This window comes from Helobdella robusta, assembly GCF_000326865.2.
Source record: "Helobdella robusta unplaced genomic scaffold HELROscaffold_1, whole genome shotgun sequence".
NCBI lineage: Eukaryota > Metazoa > Annelida > Clitellata > Rhynchobdellida > Glossiphoniidae > Helobdella > Helobdella robusta.
The window spans coordinates 11,910,362-11,929,708 of NW_008703570.1; the positions used below are offsets into that span (position 1 = coordinate 11,910,362).

General features: G+C 31.6%; 4 protein-coding genes across 4 annotated transcripts; 1 reads left to right on the forward strand and 3 right to left on the reverse strand.

Moving 5' to 3' along the window:
* Positions 1-240: 240 nt before the first annotated feature.
* HELRODRAFT_188085 (hypothetical protein) lies at positions 241-4,217 on the reverse strand (the record flags this gene model as incomplete). Its single annotated transcript, XM_009011520.1, has 9 exons — positions 3,763-4,217; positions 3,498-3,597; positions 3,233-3,358; positions 2,758-2,846; positions 2,159-2,339; positions 1,902-1,976; positions 1,555-1,669; positions 1,113-1,267; positions 241-639 (listed from the first exon to the last, which is right to left on the reverse strand). The coding sequence occupies exons 1-9, from the start codon at positions 4,095-4,097 to the stop codon at positions 241-243; spliced, it is 1,575 nt and encodes a 524-aa protein (XP_009009768.1). The 5' UTR covers positions 4,098-4,217.
* Positions 4,218-4,978: 761 nt separating this feature from the next.
* Positions 4,979-5,947, forward strand: HELRODRAFT_63644 (hypothetical protein; the record flags this gene model as incomplete). The annotated part of the gene is made up of 1 exon (XM_009011521.1): positions 4,979-5,947. One exon carries the CDS (start codon positions 4,979-4,981, stop codon positions 5,945-5,947), a length of 969 nt encoding a protein of 322 aa, XP_009009769.1.
* A 34-nt stretch (positions 5,948-5,981) lies between these two features.
* Positions 5,982-7,262, reverse strand: HELRODRAFT_184866 (hypothetical protein). Its single transcript, XM_009011522.1, has 4 exons — positions 6,947-7,262; positions 6,759-6,884; positions 6,328-6,440; positions 5,982-6,074 (listed from the first exon to the last, which is right to left on the reverse strand). The coding sequence occupies exons 1-4, from the start codon at positions 7,042-7,044 to the stop codon at positions 6,040-6,042; spliced, it is 372 nt and encodes a 123-aa protein (XP_009009770.1). The 5' UTR covers positions 7,045-7,262; the 3' UTR covers positions 5,982-6,039.
* A 4,941-nt stretch (positions 7,263-12,203) lies between these two features.
* Positions 12,204-18,279, reverse strand: HELRODRAFT_159649 (hypothetical protein; the record flags this gene model as incomplete). The annotated part of the gene is made up of 6 exons (XM_009011523.1): positions 12,204-12,268; positions 13,251-13,356; positions 13,970-14,326; positions 14,610-14,701; positions 15,615-15,713; positions 18,084-18,279. The coding sequence occupies 6 exons, from the start codon at positions 18,277-18,279 to the stop codon at positions 12,204-12,206; spliced, it is 915 nt and encodes a 304-aa protein (XP_009009771.1).
* Between the last annotated feature and the right edge of the window lie 1,068 nt (positions 18,280-19,347).

A 19,347-nucleotide genomic window follows, 5' to 3' on the forward strand; every position in this document is an offset into this window, starting at 1 on the left:
TTTACAGAACTCATTTCGTTAGAAACTTTTTTGAAAATATATTCTGGGAATGTCGTTATAAATAAGTGAATGTCTATTCAAGCAATGAAATTATTAACAAGTCTCCTTTAAGATAGAGTATGCAGGTGATGTGGTTTCGGTGTAAGAGCTTGTAATACAAATCAAAAATGGATTAATGTTGGATCACAAAAAGGATTAATGTTGGATCAAAAATGGACTTATGTTGGATAAGAAATGAATTCATGATGAATTACTTCCATCACCAGCTTCAACTAAGAATTTATTCTTAAATGGATTTGCTGTTTGGTTGTTCAACAGTTTATCGTCAACATGAGGTTTTGAAAATATTTTGGCATGTTTTCGTTGTTTAATATTTTTGGGGTTGGTGGTGTTTCTAAGAATTTTTTTGTCATTTTCTTTCTGTGTGTGCGGTTGTTCAGTTGAATCTCCTCTTATTTCACTACTGTTGTTTGTGATGTTTTTGTTTCTGGCTTGTTGGTTGCGTCTGAGTTGTTGTTGTCTAATGGTGTGCTGCTCATTTTTTTGCTGCTGCTGCTGCTGTTTTTTATGCTTCCAAATTTTCACTTGCTTCTCGTGTTCCTTCTCCATATCTTTCTCATTTATGGAAAGCTTCAATATCTAAAATGGTGTTTTAATAGGCTTCAGTTGAGTGCATTGCAAAACGTTTCTAACAACATTTTAACACGATAGTTTAAAAAAATCATGATGATCAAATCAAAGTGACATCAATGTGGAGTTAGAAAAATCTTAGTAAAATACACAACAACACACGTTTAGACGACATTTTCCCCGAGATCGGGGGTTGCCGTTTGGCTACCTATGATGAAACCAAAATATCCCTCGACGCCATTCGGATACTGAGGGCCATTGTCACTTCTGTCATCATAAGTAATTTATTTGGCTAATTTTTACGCAGGACGCCCTTCCTTACGCAACCACAGTTATAAGCGGTGGGCCTAGTCTTTGATGATCCAACATCACTCACAAGGCAGTGAGGGTCAGTTTAATGTCATAACCAGGACATCTTAGTAAAATAACTACAGACAAAAAATAACAACAGTTACAAAAAGTGGGAAAAAATTCATAACGACCTCTTTAACTAGATAATCCTGCTGCATGTACTCCGCGGGAATTTTTTTAAGTTTCTCGAGTGTGTCGTAGACAGTCGAGCATCGCTTCAACTGCACCGCATCGCCAAGTACACTCTTCACGAGAACCAGGGCCACCTTGAAAATCACCTTTATACCTGCAATGTTTTGTACAAGATGGACAAGTAAGTACAGTGGTTATTAATTTTTCTAGGGTGATTACAGAATTTACAATTGGAAATTTTTTGTAAATGTGATGTAATCAAGCATGACCTAATAGAAGAAAATAGACATTAAAGTAATAAAAAATTAGGATTTAAAAAATTTTTTTAAAGTCACTCCCAGAAGAAACTAATCTCAGACAACAAAACAAAAAAGAAAATAAAATGACACAATCAGTCAGCCAAACTATCCGTCCACTCACTCATCTATCCACCTAACCAACCTTCACACATGAACATATCCCAGATCCTAAGCAGTGTTGGCCAAGGAAGGGTCCTGGAGAAGAGGCACATGAACCATTCCGTCATGTACAACAATGGATCCACTTTTTGCGATTTCTAGCGAGGAGGTTTGTTTAGAATTTAAACAGAGATGAGGACTATCAGGTTATAAAGTTTATAATGACATGAAGTGTTATAAGCATTTGTAACTTTACAGTTTTAAATGTAAGCAATGATGAATTAAAGAACCTTGAATAAAATGAGAAATTTTTTGAAAAGTTATTATTTTAATTAGGAGATTTTTAATTAAAATAAAAAAACAAAACAAAAAATAAATAAAATGGCAGACCAAATGTCGGTAGGTCTGCGGTGAGACCTTCTTCATCAGACTGAACATCACCATACCATCAATCTGAACTGCTTCCTGAAATCATCAAATAACAATTCCAAATTATCATAATGAACCTCACAGGTATTTCTTCTTTCCATATTTACATAATTTATATTAAATATCAAAATTTTGTTCAAAAATCAAGAAAATAAACTTGCTAAAATAAGAAGCAATAAAGAAAAAGATGATAAAATGAACTGAAGATGAACGCTTACCAATCCAGGATCAAAATATCCCTCCATGTACTTATCACAAATGGTACCAAAGCACCAGAATGCCTGTTCGACTGGCATGACCGTAAGCAGAACTGCAGCTATGGGACCTTGAGCCTGGCAATATCCGACCGATGGCTGGTAGATGGAGTAGGCCTTTAAGACGTTGAACAGATCCTCTTGTCTGATGTATGTGTATGTGTGTCTATATGTGTGTGTGTGTCTGTGCATAGCAATTTAATTACTATATATAAATGTATATATTATTTCAAATAATAAAAGGTTAGCATAATATTTCCAATAACTAAACCAAAAAATAATCAATAAAATAAATTTCACACACAGTCATGTTATAATATTTAACAAAGAATCCAATTAATCAGCTGAATGATGGTAAAGAATACCAACAGACGACAAGTAAACAGGCAGAGTAAAAAATTGTTTGAAAGAAAAAATTTCATGAGAAAATGTTTATTTATTTTTTAAAATATAAAGAAAAAAGTATCATTAATGTAGAAATATGTTAATTGAAAAAAATTGATAAAGTTTATATTTACAAATATCAATCATTAATTAATTAATTAATTAATTATTTAACCCACCCTTGCCCGTTGTTATTGATGAAGAGCTCATGATGAGGATATATCCTGTGTACATCTTTTCTTATATCTTCGAGGCATGTCTCGCTGCCCTAGTTCAAGTTTAATAGGAAAAAATATTATTACAATAATAATTAAAATTATAAAAAAATATGAGTTGGTGAATTATTATTTCATGGTTTTTATAGAACAACATAAGCAAAGTATGGTCTAATTATGTACATAGCTGCACTTCATTAGTTTCAAAAAATTGTACAATGAATTGATTTTTATGCTTGTATTAATGTTGATTCATATATTTTAAAAAAAAAATCACAACTGTAAAAAAAGAAGTACAGTTAATTTAAATAACCATTTAGAAAAACAAAAAACATAAATTAATTAATCCAAAAAACATAATTATAATATAACTCTATAATTTTTAAATCCAAAAATAATTCTACAAATATTTCCTAATAATATTTCCATAATTAGTCACCTTCAACTTCAGAAATCTTTGAAACTCGCCAGGCCTGTTGTACATGCAGACAGCACTGCCACTCAACATCTGCCAGGAATGTGCCCTCATCGAACTTGGTATACCTTTTCGGCAACGTTCCTTAACCTTTCAGGGTTTATTAAGTTAAAAAAGTTAACTTAAATATCAATAGCTCATTTATTAAGTTAAAACAGATCAATATAAAATATAGTAAAATGATTGAACAAAAAATATTGAAAGCTCATTTTTTAAAAATTAAAAAAACCTTTTGAAACTTTTTAGCCATCCATTTGTCCCAGTCATCCAACATGTCTATCCATTTAAGTTCTCTTACTCTCAACACCTCCAGTGGAATGTTCGCTTCTCTGATTTTCGTGAAATGGTATCAAGACTATGTTATATTATACAGTGGTATATTATATATATATATAAATATATATATATATACACAATACAACTATTTAGTTAATTATTATATTTTACCATACATCGCACACAAAACATTCTCAAAAAAGTAAACAAACACATACTGAGATGGATTAGTGTATTGGGTCCCACCGTAAAATCCGTATTTATCGACCTCCCTGCCATCATCATCAGCAGAAACAACAATTTGAAATGATGGGGTGTTGGGATCACTATTGATATTGAATAACTTCTTTGAGTGTATAATAGTGGGTTCATCATAGACTGAAGAATTATTAAAAATGACAGAATCGACTTTTGTTGTTGTTTCATCGATGGCGTTCTCTTGTGACTTCCTGATTTTCATAGTTTCCGAAGATGGACTCTCACCTTTGCTATTTTGATTGGGAACATCCTTATTTTCATTTTTTGTAAATTTTGTTTCTTGATTGGAATCCATTTAATTAAAATTTATTTTTGAAAAAACAAAAGTTTTAAAAAACATATCAATTTTCCTCCGTTTGCTTTTTAAGGATTTTTACTTTTTCTTTTAGCGAAATGAAAATAAAAAAAAAGAAAAGTGAATTTCAAAATATTATCATAGAACTATAATTTATTTTTTATAAATTTACAAAAAACTTCCAAATTAATTATTAAAATTATGAATTTTATATAAAAATTTAAATTTTAATAAATTAATACAAAAACATTTTTAAATAACTAATTTTTTTATGAATCTTAGTGAGCGATATTCTATTCCGTAATATGCAGGACACAGGTTGTTTAAACTAAGTCATAATATATAAATTGATCGGCGGTGTTGGTCGTGTCGTTTTTTTTTAAATTATTTTCTCGTATTTAGTTGATGCAACCTCTAAAAATTAATTTTCAATAAATGCCTAAATTTACCTAACTAATCAAATATGTGAAGTGTTGTCAGCGTCAGCTTTATTAAACTTTTGACATCAGATTAAATATTAAATTAACATTAAAACTTAAAAGTGTATTAAAGTCTTAAAGTATTAAAGTCTTAACTGGTAAGATTAAAAAAACTTACTAAAAAATTGGAAATTGAACCAAGAAACTTGAACTTAATCTTCGGATTTCAATTAGACAGAATAAATTCCCAATAAGACTGTTTTTAACAATTGCAGAAAAAGTATTTTCTATTTTCGAATTTGCATCATTTGATTTACCGTTCTCAAGACTCAGTAGAAAGTTGTTCCTCTTAACTAAAATAAAGACCTAACTAAATACTCAAGCCTTTCATTGATAATTAATAAATATTATTAATTAATATTTCTTTAGACTCCATTTGCTGCCACTCCATCTACCTCTACCATGTTGCTAAATGTAAAGAAAAAAATTAATTGCATATTTGAAATAGTTATTGAACCATCCATCAGTTCAAAGAGACCGAACCAATTTTTTTCAGTGCAAGCAACAGATGGTCTGAGGAATGAGTTTGTGTCATCACTTAATCAGCCCCACATTGTCAGTGAAAAAATCGATGGTACCTCATCATTTGTCAGAAGATTCAATGGTATACCTTGGCTGTGGGCAAGACATGACAGAAAACCCACAAAGAATTACAAAAAGATGCATATAGGTGATAGCATAGACTATCAAGACTTCAAAATTGAAAACTACAAAGATGCCCCAGAAAACTGGACTGCTTCTGACGCTTGCCTGAATGAAATGGGAAAACTTATTCCAGACACAAACGGTCACATTATGGGCTGGGTTCCCATCAATCCACAACTGAAACAACATTGCTGGCACTGCCAAGCTGTAGATCTTGAGTCTGGATTGGCGCTGACTTTAAAACCAAATGATGGACATGCAGACAACACATTAGAACTGTCCATAGAACCGCTAGAGAAGCTAGAGGAATGCACTTTTGAGTTAATTGGAACAAACATCAATGGGAATGCATACAATATAGGCTCCAAACAGGCACCACTGCACATCCTGGTTCGACATGGCATAATAAAAATCTCCAAAACGTACCCAAATGTTACACAAAGTTCATTACGCAATTGGTTTATCAACGATGAAAATGGTAGAGTAGAAGGAATAGTATGGCACTGCAGCAATTCAAGACTATACAAGCTGCACAGGCACCACCTGGGATTAGAGTGGCCAATTGATTGTACCAAATTGTCTACAAGACCTCTTGTAATTAATATACCCAAGTGTCACAATTCACCAAATCCTCATTTCAAATTTCTTTCTATTTTTGATGGTAGATGTTTCAATTCATTTAATGAATTTGTGTTATGTTACATTGATAAATATTCTAGTTTTTGAATTTGCTTCCAAATAAGAACAAGTGGAATACAAATTTGTTTATTGACCATCTTTATTTTTCAAACAACTAAGACAGTTTATTATCAGTTCATTTATGATTCACTTTCAACATTCACTGTTTGCGATCCTGAAAGAAATGAAAAATAAATTTTTAGTTTAAAATTTGTGAATATTTCATTTTTGGTTGAGTTTAGCAATTCACTATAAAAATTAATGTCATCATGACAACTATTTATAATGACACACCTAACTATTTAAAGTAAGTTAAAACTTAAATCGAATTTAAAATAGTAATTGGATAATTTTTACGGGTCAACTGTTTTCATAGAGTTTACAAGAAACAAATTTAATTTTGATAAAAATATAGAAATCTGCACCACCTTTAAAGTTGACCATGGGAACATAAGAAACGAGTGTGTACAACTTGTGAGGTGAGTCCTCATCTTCGTTTCTCTTTCTTGCAAGTCTTACTCTTACTCTGTAAGGCACATTCCTAAACAAAAAAAGTATTAATGTTTTTTTACTAAATCTTTGTATATAACATTTCAGAAAAATATGTAAATAAAAATTTAAAATTGGAATGTTAAGGATTCAAGCAAACAGAAAATTAGAGATTTGCTTTGGATGAAAATTTTTGTTGGATTTTTTGTAATTTGATAGGATTACCCAGAGGCATCATGTTGAAAGCTTTTGATTTTAGTTCATTTCAATAACCTTATAATTACGAATTCTCTAGTACATTAAAAATATTTTTTTATTCATAACTTATCAAATAAATCAATAAAAAATTAAAATAGAATTCAAACTCAACCTGATGCCTTTGGACCACATATGCTTGTTCAAGCGAGTTTCAATTCTCACGTCCATTGTCCCCATTTGCTTTTGAGCAAATTTCTTGATTTCTTTGATAGCTCTGGGGGCACGCTTTTTGAAGCCCCTAAAATTAATTAAATTAAAAGTTAGCAACGGTCGGTTAAATCGATTGAACCGCATACTAACATCCCATGAATTCTTTTGTGAATGTTGATGGTGTATTCCCTCGTAACCACTTCGTTGGCTACGTTCTTCTTTTTGCCTTCACGCTTGGCGGCCGTCATTTTTCTGATGAAATATGTAACATAAAATGAATAAAAAATAAATTATCAATCAATTTTCTTATTGAGCATTACTAAATTATTGGAAATCAAACGGATTATAATAGATTGAAAAAAAATTCGACCAACACGATTAAGTAAAAATTCAAAAGGAAGTTGGTTTGTTTAGAAATCTATAACCAACAGCAATTTAATTGTTATGCGCTTAATTTTTATTTTTCTAGCTAGATCTCTAGTTCTCTAGATGGTACTCCAAACATATAACTAGAATAAATACATTTTTTATCATAAATTGGGGTTAGTTTTGATAAATGTTTGCACAGCGTAATTTCAAGCCTGGTGGAAATCAAGGGTGTTTTAAATTTTTATTCTGTCATGAATATATTAAGCATTTTGCTATGCTGAATGTAAGATCGTAATTATTTAAAATTTGAATTCAGTAAAATAACTGTCAAGTCAATATTTACAATTGTAATTAATTCATAGATAACAATGAAATCAATGGTAAATAAATAGAATATTAATTAGTTTAACAATAACTTAAAACGGTGTAAGGAAATAAACTTAAAAACGGTGTAAAAAAAATAAATGACATTAAATTTCAGGATTAGCTTTTTTTGTTACTCTTCGGCAAAAGACGCTTTTTGGAAAATTAAAACTGTCGCCCCAAACAGAAAGACACAAACTACAAACTTAAACATTGTTGTAATACTCACAAATTATGTTGAAAAATTTTATGAACAATTTTTCGAAAAGTATTTAAAAAACTTTCTTCAAATATTAAAGCACTTTCATCGTTTTCAGACATGGATTGTAGTATTTTTTCACAATCCCACCGACCTGAATGACACATTTGATAATTATGATTGTAAGCAACGGATTCATCCACTACGTGATTATTTACGGAACTTTTTGAATTAACATTTCTGAGACATTTGTTGAAATCAATCACAAGACAGGACCGTGCATTTGTTATCGATCTGATGTCTTTAGCACCTGTTAGAGATGTGAAGTTGTTGGGAATCTTCGTCAAATGGCGTAATATCGTAGAAAATATGGTAGATGAAAACCGCGGCTGATAGTTTTTTAAAAAATAATGCGATTTGAAATTGAAACTGTCAATCACTTTTTTGGATCTCTTATCGCTTGTCATATTTTTTATCATTTGGACCAGTCGTCCCTTTTGTTTCGGGAATATAAAATCTTCAAAGGTAAGCACGGAAATATAGTTGGTTGAATGAATGAAACTGTTCAAGCAATCGTTGGATAATGCTGTAAAATAGACATCCTTCTCAACGTACGAGTGAGTCAATTTTATTTTATCATAAAATCGAAGTTCAAGCAGTGATTTATAGCGCGAAGCCAAATTGAATAGGAGATATTTAAGGTGTACATGCTTGGGGAGTGTGTCAATTATGTAGATAACAAATTTGCTGACACCCAATAGGTTTTGCATCGTTATCCATTCCAGAGCTACATACTGATAGGAATCATCGTTTAGATCAAATCTGTGGTCATTCATCCACTCAACCATCACGCAGGCGGCTATATGCGTTTTATTTTTTTCAATTTTTTTTGGAATTTCAACTGGAATACTGAATTGTTCTTTCGACCTTCTACTAACGTACACACTAATTCGGTTCGGAACTGTGTTACTCGAAACAGGACACACGATGACAAGAGCCGATAGTGATTGGTTGGATTTTTGGCTCGAATTGTTATTCAGTACTATGATGTCATTGGCGTCTAAAACAGTCGTTGTGTCGTTGAAATAGTTAACACATTTCAATTTTTTTAGCGGTAAACTTTTGCAGATTGTACCAACGATTCTGACTGTAGGGTGATTGTAAAGATTAAAATTGCGGTCATCATACCAAGCGGAATACAAATAAAGATTACAATTTGGAGAATTTTTAACGACAGGTTTCCACTTTTTATCAGCTGCAAACGGTAGCGTTGTCGAAACTTGTGGAAAGAAGAAGGTCGTTGGAGCACTGGTCACAAGCGGATAGAACTGTGTTGTTGTTGTGTGCTGTGTTTGTTGCGTCTGTTGCATCTGTTGGGTTCGTTGCTGCTGCTGCTGTCTCATACTTTTCATGTAGAAATAATCTGGCGGTATTGTCGTAGTGGCCTGGGAAATGATTCTTATTTGAAAAGAACCGTACGGAGCCGTCGTGCTGGGATATTTAGCTGAAAATTCAGTATTTAGAGTTTGTAGATGATTTTCTTCACGAGGCGTCATAATTTTTAATATTTTTGGGTATCTACTCAACAAAATCAGACTCGTCACTATTGTCAGTAGAGTGAGAAAACACGTGGCAGAGCTTGTTAATGGGATTACATCCTTCAAAAGAAAAAAAAAACATAATGAAATTAATGAAAAGTATAGCATTTAACAAAATAGACATACTCTTATTTTCAGAGAACAAATTCTGTCCGCGAACAAGGCCGCATCCAGTAGAGTTTTTCTGAGAAATTTGAAAAATTTCATTTCCAGGAATGGTAAACGTTTGTTAATGTCACTCATGTTACTCGTGCTTTCCTTCATCCAGTTACAATATTTAAACCTCAATAACTCTCCAAAATGTAATTTGCTGGTTTCAAATTTATTTTAAACATATCTGTTGGCCATTTTAGTAAAAAAATATGATGAGTTAAATTAGTTAAAAATGCGTGCTTACATTTAGAAGCAGAAGTAAAAGTGCCTCTAAACGAGTACAGCAGAGGAAGATTTTAAGCGACCCATTTAATAACGTGGTCGTTTCTATGTTTGAAACTTAATCGGCAAAAGAATTGTGAATGGCAAATATTTATCTGAATGGTAGCTTCTGCAGACAATGCAGCACTCATAGCTGTCCATTGTCAATATCCTTACTACAATCGTGACTTCTGTGCTCAAGCTAATGTAGCTACCTGTTTGTATTCAAATATGCCGTCGATTTATTAACAATGATAACAGTAGTTGTAGGTTATAACAATAAAATTAGTAGTAGTAATAATGGCAGAAATTGTATCGCCTTTCTTTAAGATCTTAGTAATAATACTACATTTATTAAATAGTAGTAGCAATAATAATAATAATAATTTTTATGGATTACCATCTAGAGTGAATAAAATAATAATAAAAATAATTATTATTATGATCATTAAACCACAATTAAAATTTAAACACGAATGTCATGTAGCACCAGGCAAATCAGCAAATTGTAATAACGGATCGGATATGCTTGTGCTTCATAACTTAATGAAAAAATTTTTTTGAAAACTGTTTGCTTCGTACAGTTTGCAAAATGTTCGATCGTTTTTACAACACCATAATTCTAAACGCAATGTATAATAGTGTAGTTTTGTTAGTCTCAATCTTGAATGTTAATATTAGGTGTAGCATCGAAAGATCATAAGAAAGGTTATTCCAGTCCAACCTTCATTTTTCAAGTAACCAATGCACGCAAATTTCTTTTCATTTGCAATAGCAAACATGCTGTCTAATCCATCACGTTTCACATGTTTGACATTCTAATCTGTCATTATTTAAGCTTGAAAATAGTAAAAAAGTTATATTACATCATCAAAAAATGTTTGATAACGATACAAAGTCATCCTATAAAATGATAGTAATCGTCCACGAAACGTAAAAACAATCAAGGGAACAGTTGTTATTTTCTTCATTCGATAAAATTCATTGATTGCTGCTGCTGATTTTTTTTCTAGAGATAACGCTTTCAACACAAACATCGCCAGGACGCAAAAATTAATTGTTACCAGATGTTTACTGAAATAGAAAAATTGAATTTAATAGTTGAATGCACTGAATGCCATTTGGCAACCGGCTTCTCACTCAATTAGTTCATTTTAAATATTTTCCGAGTTTCAGTATCCAGAAAATGAAGTAAGATTTTAAAATCTTATCAACATTTTTGAACATTTCACAAAATGAAACTTTATATTCAATATCTAAGACAGAAAAACAAATGTTCATTAACTAAATATAAAATAAATAAAGAAACGAGAAGATCACATATTTTAAACAGGGAACATAAACACACTTCATCATAATGTCTAAACTTGCATATGGCGTCATGATAAATAAGTACAGGATGCTTGAATAATGTGCACATGTGGCAAGTGAAATAGGATGCGTGGATAAGGGCATGCAAATTAATACAAATCACACGAAAATTAAACCTAAAAAATTAACTACAGTAACTAGACCGATATTAACCAAAGAAATCTATGCTACGATAATAAATGATTAAATATATATTATTAATATAACTAAGAGTGTTAACGAAACATTGTTTTAAAGATTAAATAACAAATAATTGAAATGCATATGAAATGATAAGAATATACGAATAAGAATAATGTATCTATGCATATATTAATTGGTTTTAAACATTATAAATTTTACATATATGCTTATATTAATTGGTTTTTATATGTATGCATATATTAATTGGTTTTAAAAATTAAAAACTTTTCATATTTTATGTATATGTTTTAAAAATTGATTTTTTAAAAGTTTTAAAAAAGAAAGAAAAAAAAATTCCGCTTAGTTAAGATTTACTCTTTTGAACGCCCCATTATGTAACAAATTTATCGTTTGTTCATAATAAACGATTTACATACAATACATACAATGGTTTTTGTGCATTAATGGATGAATGAATGAATTTTTAATTATAAATGAGTGATAAATAAGGCAGCCAGTTTAACACGAAGGCAGCAAAGAGATCTATCGCAATCCGTATTTTATATATTTCATAGTTTTTTTTAGTTTGGAGATCCTAAAACATATCGTCATACAGAAAAATATACACCAAGCACCCAAATACATTGATGTGAACTAGTATACATGTATACATTTGTACGCAATATTCGAACGCATACCTGCATATACACTCAAATATATACAAAAACATATACGCATACAGTTACACACACATACACACAAACATACCTACACACACATATCTTTACACATGCAACTGTAAACATACAAATACATTAACATGGTAATACATAACACACACGTATACTACACTACACATAAACGTAATGAGTATCAGTGTTTATTAATTACATATGCATTAATACAAAACATTTACACATTATTTTAGAATTTCTTGTGGTTTGAAGATTCTCACAATCGTCACCAGAGTTTATTCCTCGAAGCAGAGTATGTAGATAGCCGATAAGAAGAACACGATTGCTCCAATGATGTGCACTGATCAAAAATTAAAAATTTAAGAAAATAAAAAGTTTTTAAAACAGGTTGTACTGATTAACAAAATATAAAAAAATTATAAGAAAAGACGAAAAATGACATAATATAGTTTTATCGATTGACAATGTGTTAATTCAAAAAATATATAATAAATGTTGCAGGTTTATTTCGATCGGCAGAAAGATTATTTTTTTGTGTGCGGCTCATCTTTATAATCTCTGCATTTAAAAACTACATCATCGTCGTCGTCATCAACATCATGAACAACCTCACCAAATTCATCTATATTATCACCAAGAACGACGTTATCATCATCATCATCCATTATCATTATCGTCCATCATCATTATCATCCATCATCATCATTCCCCTGTCGCTAAAACCAACATTATCAGTGGCGGATTTTAGAAGGGAATCATGGCCCCAACCCGTTACCAGCAGTCCACAATCATTTTGTTGTAATTTCTTGAAAATTTAGCCGACAAAAATTGTTCAAAAACATTTCCAAGTATTCCCAGTTTTGGCCCCTTCAAACTTCGGCCCCCCTCCTTATCAAAGTTGTCTAGATCCACCCATAAGCATAATCAGCGTCATCATCATCTTCACAAAATTACCAACAACATCATCATCATTAGTTAGCAGTAAGGTATTTATAAATTTTGCTCTGCCCTCCTAATCTTGACGTTTGACCTTTTTTGCTTCACCCTAAAAATTTTATTGCTTAATAAACGGAAAACATTATTATATAGGACAAAATTTTAACATTTGGGAGAAGAAAGAAGGCTAGACAACAGAACAACAAATCAAATTTTCAAAGAAATGTTTTGAAAAGATTTGTTATGCGGGTCTGCAAGCTTTAAATGAATCTGTCCAGAAAAGATTTGTTATGCGGGGGGGAGGGGGCTGCAAGCTTTAAATGAATCTGTCCAGTCCAAACGATCACCATCATAGCACCACTAAAATAATTTACGCTAAAAATAACCTGTTCTCAGAGATATCCTCTGAGCCACGAACCTTCCAGCCAGAACAGCACACCCCGTGCAGAGGGCATGACCTATGACTCCGCCCACAACCACGCCTATCAAATTCTAATGGTAAAAATTATTTCAAATTTAAATTCAATTTAAAATCGGGTTTTTAATGAATCTAAAATAAAATTTAATGATCCTAAATGTAAAAAGTTGTTTTTATTGAACGCATACTATTTTGAAATCTACAGTTATAAAACATGTTGTTGTTTTTATTGCACAATTTTATATTTTAAGTTTGCTGCTTTTAAAGAGATAATAGCATGGCAACAGTAAAAAAATGTAAGCATAGAACATGCTCGTTTATTACAATCGTATTGATCTGCTGTTGTTGTATTTATGATTTTACACAATCTGTTGTCATCCTACCAGCATCATCAACAATAACAAAAACATTGTCTTTTCTTCTAGTCGTCGTCAACATCTTCACCTAAGTCAACTTATCTAAATTTTCATATGACATTTAGAAATTTATATCTAGAAATAGACTCGGCTCTTTTGTTTCACACATAAATGAACATTTTGATGAGCAGTTGACAACATACATTAAATATCAACAATCCACCCAAACACAACATCAAAGTAATAACAGTAGACAGACAGGGACAGAAAATCAAACAAACAGACAGACTGAAAGACAGGACAAAGACAAACAAGCATACATCTAGACTACATTTTGAGTGGCAAGTATGACGGTACTCAGCTGCGATCTATCGCCCCACTCGGCAACGAACGTTAAAATGAAGGACTGCAAGAAAACCGGAGACACCAAAGAAATAAATTTCTTCCAACGTTTTTTTTCGTCACTTTCTTTTCCAACTGGCGTCACCACTGAATCACGTGATTCGACGCATGCCTCGTACGACGGCGGTTGTGGTGATGATGATGATAATGGTGGTGGTAGTGGTGAGTGTGGGGGTGAGGATGAGGTAGCTGCTGCTGTTGTTGAGTGTAGTGGCGACGATGATGTTGGTGGTTGAGGTAGGATGGGTCCAGTTTCGACGTCCTTCTCCTTCGTCGGATGATCTATCTGTCGGAATTTAATTATATATTGAGCGGCGTCATGGTGTAATGGTTAAGATGCCTGGCCTTGCTGTTGCAGTGACTGGATTTGAAGGCACAGTGCTCCCGGCCCGAATATCACACGCAAAGTATGTGATGCATGGATTACGTGCATTTACAAGCTAGATGTGTTGTTGTTGATGCTTCTAAGAAATACTAGAAAGAATGATAAAACGAAATATGTATTTATTTATCGATTCATAGTTTAGAAATATAATTCATGATTGTTTATTATTTTCTTAAATTGAGACCGCGAAACCAACAAATTGTTTCTCCTTATCTTCCAGTTCACATTTGACACTCTCAAACTCGTTCTGACTTTGATTTGGGTCCATTCGATAAGCTAAAGTATTTTTTTAATTTAATTATTAATATTAATACAATTATTAACATTATTATAAACAGTCATTAATATTATTACAATTAATTAGTATTTATTATTAATTAATTGACTAGTTAATTACTAAAAATGGTAATTTTGGTCATTATGATGTATTTATGTTAAATATTCTTACTAACTCTTAGTACCATTATTTATTTGTTGATAATATTAACATAATTGTTTTTATTATTTAATATTATTATTAGTAACCTTTTGTAATTAATTATTATTCAATTAAATCGTTCATTGTGTAAAATTTATACAGGAATAACTCTAATAATGATAAGATAATAAAGAATGATAACGATGCTACTATCACACTACTACTACCACCATGAACACACACACACACACAAAAACACATACACGCCGATAAATATGATATACAAACACACACGCACTAAGCAAACAAACAAACACACAAACACGAAAGATGTTTTTTCTTAAAACAGTTTTCTCGATAACGTAAACATCGATGCAATTGATTTTTCCATTTGAGAAGCGAAAGACAGAATTAATGAATAAAAATAATATTTAAAAAAAAACAACTACGAAACTCATAGACAAAACACAAGTGCAGAAAGGATATAATTTATAAGTTATTCAATGAAATTGCTCCGAAAAACTGATAGAGTATCAAATTGAGAGCAGACTTCGAGCAAACTTTTCGTGTATTACCAGAAAATTACGCTATAAAAACCGCGTTTTGATATGTTGCGTTAGGCATATACATCATAATTCATGAGGTGGATTCGTGGGAATTTAAAACAACAAAAACAACAAAGCATGAATTGAAAACAACAACAGCAGCAACAGCATATAATAGCAACAACAACCAATAACAAAACAACAACAACAACAGCGAACCACCAACCTTCGTAAAGCATCTTGAGACCAAAGATGATGAAGAGAACAGCGGAGAGGTAGTGTGTTATCCAATGTGGGATGACACTTGTTGCATAGCCGAGTAGAGCTTTGAGAGATGAGAAAGAAAAATTATTATTATCTAAAATGTAATTTATTGTAATTGTGTATCTATCTATGCATATGACAATATGATACCATATCTATCTATGCATATGACAATATCTTGTCGCTACATGTTTGTGATTTACTAGAATTTTTTGTTACACGTTCGAATCGACAATCGATTTATCATTGCCGCCTGAAACACTAGCAAAACACTGAAGACCATATGCCAACTGAAGCAATTACAAATTTACTCTTCCCCACTCAAATGATATAAAGATATTACACATCTTTTGGAGAGATATCATGATAGGGATATCCGTATCTTCATTTTTTTGTTTATAGACCAGCTGTTGAACTCATTCGACTTTCATTTTCCGAACAGTCGTTTCGAAAGTTGAAGACGCTCTAAGCATTGAATTTCTTTCGTAACTGGCCGTGGTCAGTCTCTTCTGACTGGAGAGGCCATGATAGGGATATCCGTATCTTCATTTTTTTGTTTATAGACCAGCTGTTGAACTCATTCGACTTTCATTTTCCGAACAGTCGTTTCGAAAGTTGAAGACGCTCTAAGCATTGAATTTCTTTTGTAACTGGCCGTGGTCAGTCTCTTCTGACTGGAGAGGCCATCATTCATGCGCAATGTAAAAAGCTCAGAAACAAAACATTTATCAAAGTTTTGGAGTTCATAATTCTCATAATGGAGCTCTTGTCATTATCGTCATCATCATCATCACTTGATATGCTACGATGATATGATATCACCACTTCAAAACAATCATCATCATTTCATTATTTTATTTGTTTTATTTTCCAAACATAAATTATTTTTTAAAATAAATAATGATACTTCCATAACTTTGTTTCTAATAGATGCTATTTATTTTCGCCCGAAATTTGTTTTATGTTTATTAAATTCAGGATTTATAACTCAAACACATCAGACATGGTAAAAAACAAATAGACGACGAACATGAGTAACAAAGAATAAACATAGACTCGACAAACACGTGAAACACGATAAACAAATAAACATGCTGAACATGATAAACATCACAAACAGGTGAACGTGATAAACTTGATGAACGAGATAAATAAAAACACTTTGAACGTAATAAACGTAAATTATTATCTACTTGTCTAATATACTTTATGCAAGCAAATTTAAAATTATTTATACACACATACACACATATATAAATATATATACACACATATATCTACACAGATATAGATATATGAATATACATTGATATACACACATATATCTACACAGATATAGATATATGAATATACGTTTCTATTCTTTTTCATCGTCTGCCTTTGACATTTTTACGAAAAACAGGTCACATTAATTTTCCAATAATAATAATAATAATAAAACAACTATTTATTCATTTTCTGAAAAATTAGTCGTGTGTATATGTGTTTGTGCATATCTATCCATTATATAAATCTGCAGGCAGACTTTTTTGACGTGCTTCGATGGATGTTTTTATTCCTCTATCTATGTTAACGTACCATGCGTTCAAGATTAATTTAACAAAAAATAAATTCAAATAAGAGCAGCCTCATCATTAACATTAACACACAGCAAACATAGCGAACACAATGAACATGGAATATTTTAGCGTCCTCAAAACTTACACGCTTATTGCATTTTATCATATTTTTTTACATAATCACTCAAAACAATTCAAACATCGTCGGGCAAATCTAAAAATGCGATGAAATTGTTTTCAGTTCGCCCGACGCTACAAACAAATCAGCTAAGCAACCAAGGAATTATGTAACAAAATTGGTGGGTCAGATGGTTGGTGCCTGCCAACCCAGAACAAAAAAACATCGTTAATGATATTTCTCGGGTTTCTGGAAGACCCAAACAAAACATTGCACCATGGGCTGTTCATTTAATGAGTCAAGTTTAATAAACTCCTTAGTAGAAATGAATTAAGATAATCCTGCGATTATCATAATTAAAAGCGCTTTGATCTATTTTAAGAGGTTTGTTTGAGAATAATGAGCTTGGTGATAACACTGGATGACGTGTTAATGATGATTCCATCAGCACTCTATTATTGACGCATTAGAAAGTTTTGACTTAATTGAATACCCAACTACGTCATATGGTAATCAATAAAAATTCTAAGTAATCAATTTATTCCAGGACTGACTGGGAAGTCAATATACAATACATAACTTACATAATACATTGAAATTTATTCATGCCTTGAATCAATAAATGCTTCAGTAAATGTTACGATGGAAAAGTTTCGAACAATGTATCTATTTATACGAGAGCAGTAACTTTAAAATATTACAAAAATTTACATTTACTGAATGTGTACATTAACCTTTCAAAAATACAACTAACCAGATAGAACTGTCATGAGGACAAGTGCAAACATGGCTCCCAAGTAAACCACCAACCTCGAATACTTCATGGAGAAGATGGCGGCGATGAAAAATGTTTTGTCTCCGATTTCTGACACCACTATGACGCAGAGAGCCGACAAAAAAGCCGACAAAAACCCCATTCCAAACTCATCCGTGAATACGTTGTGACCCATCGTTGAGTTGGTAAACCAATCCGTAACCTATCATCGAAAAAGTTAAAAAAAATAAATAAAAAATACAAAAAGTTAATCATAAAATAATAAAAAAAGAATAATTCATTCACATACATATGTCCAATTAAACATTTCATCAACGAATAAAAATGAAATCTGAAATGATCCAAACACGTTCAAAAAACAATCGCTAACAGATAAAGCAAGCGAGTGAGGATGATGATTTGAGATCAACATGCAAATGGTAATGTGTGTCATATAAAATGTGTGTGCGTGCGTGTTTACGTAAAATATAAAAACTGTTATCAAATTTAATGAATGCATTAAAAATGATTTTTTTTTCAAATTACACATAAAGTATTACATTTTTAAATGTTTTTATTTTCGTTGAGATCGTTAAGTAGGTAACATTAACATATAAACCAGAAAGCTAGTACAAACGTTTGAACCCTTCATTCATAACATGATTGAAAATTTTTAAAGAAACATCAAAAACAACTTGAAAAGTGTTTCTTGATTGCGTTAATTTTATCAACGATCATTACTTATAATGATATAAAACGGGAAAAGTAAACCGATCAATGTCTATTTATTTTTTCACATCCAAGAAAAAGATTGTCTGGAAGAAATAGTTAAATACTACTGGAGTGCTTCTAAAAATATGCGCCGGTAAAGATTGAAACAATGACGAAATAATAATCTTCTGAACATTTCCACAACCAAATGTTTTTTCTAAACATTATTTCAAGTACAATCCAACATTTTCGAAACATCACTATAACATAGTAGTGGAATAAAACTTATGCTGAAAAGTTAGCAGTAGGACAATAGAGAGTTAAAAAAGTTTTCTCTGATATTACGATGAATTGAAATTAAGTAATAAATGAAAAAACGAACGTGTGAAACATTTAAATTTCGGTTTTATATCTAATTGACCTAGCAAATCTTTGATGGTACTAATAAGAATTATGAAGAAAACAGTTTTTTTGTTTAAAAAATGAAGGCTATATACAGCAGGACACGTATAGCTGTACGCTAGCATGCCTACGACAAAACGCTCTTTAATAC

Excerpts from the sequence above, each read along its gene's own strand:
- HELRODRAFT_184866 (XM_009011522.1), bottom strand. The coding sequence starts at position 7,044 with ATGACGGCCGCCAAGCGTGAAGGCAAAAAGAAGAACGTAGCCAACGAA. Across the intron at positions 6,885-6,946 it reads CACAAAAGAATTCATGGGAT|GGGCTTCAAAAAGCGTGCCC; the intron begins GTTAGTATGCGG and ends AATTAATTTTAG. Across the intron at positions 6,075-6,327 it reads TCCCATGGTCAACTTTAAAG|GATCGCAAACAGTGAATGTT; the intron begins GTGGTGCAGATT and ends CATTTCTTTCAG.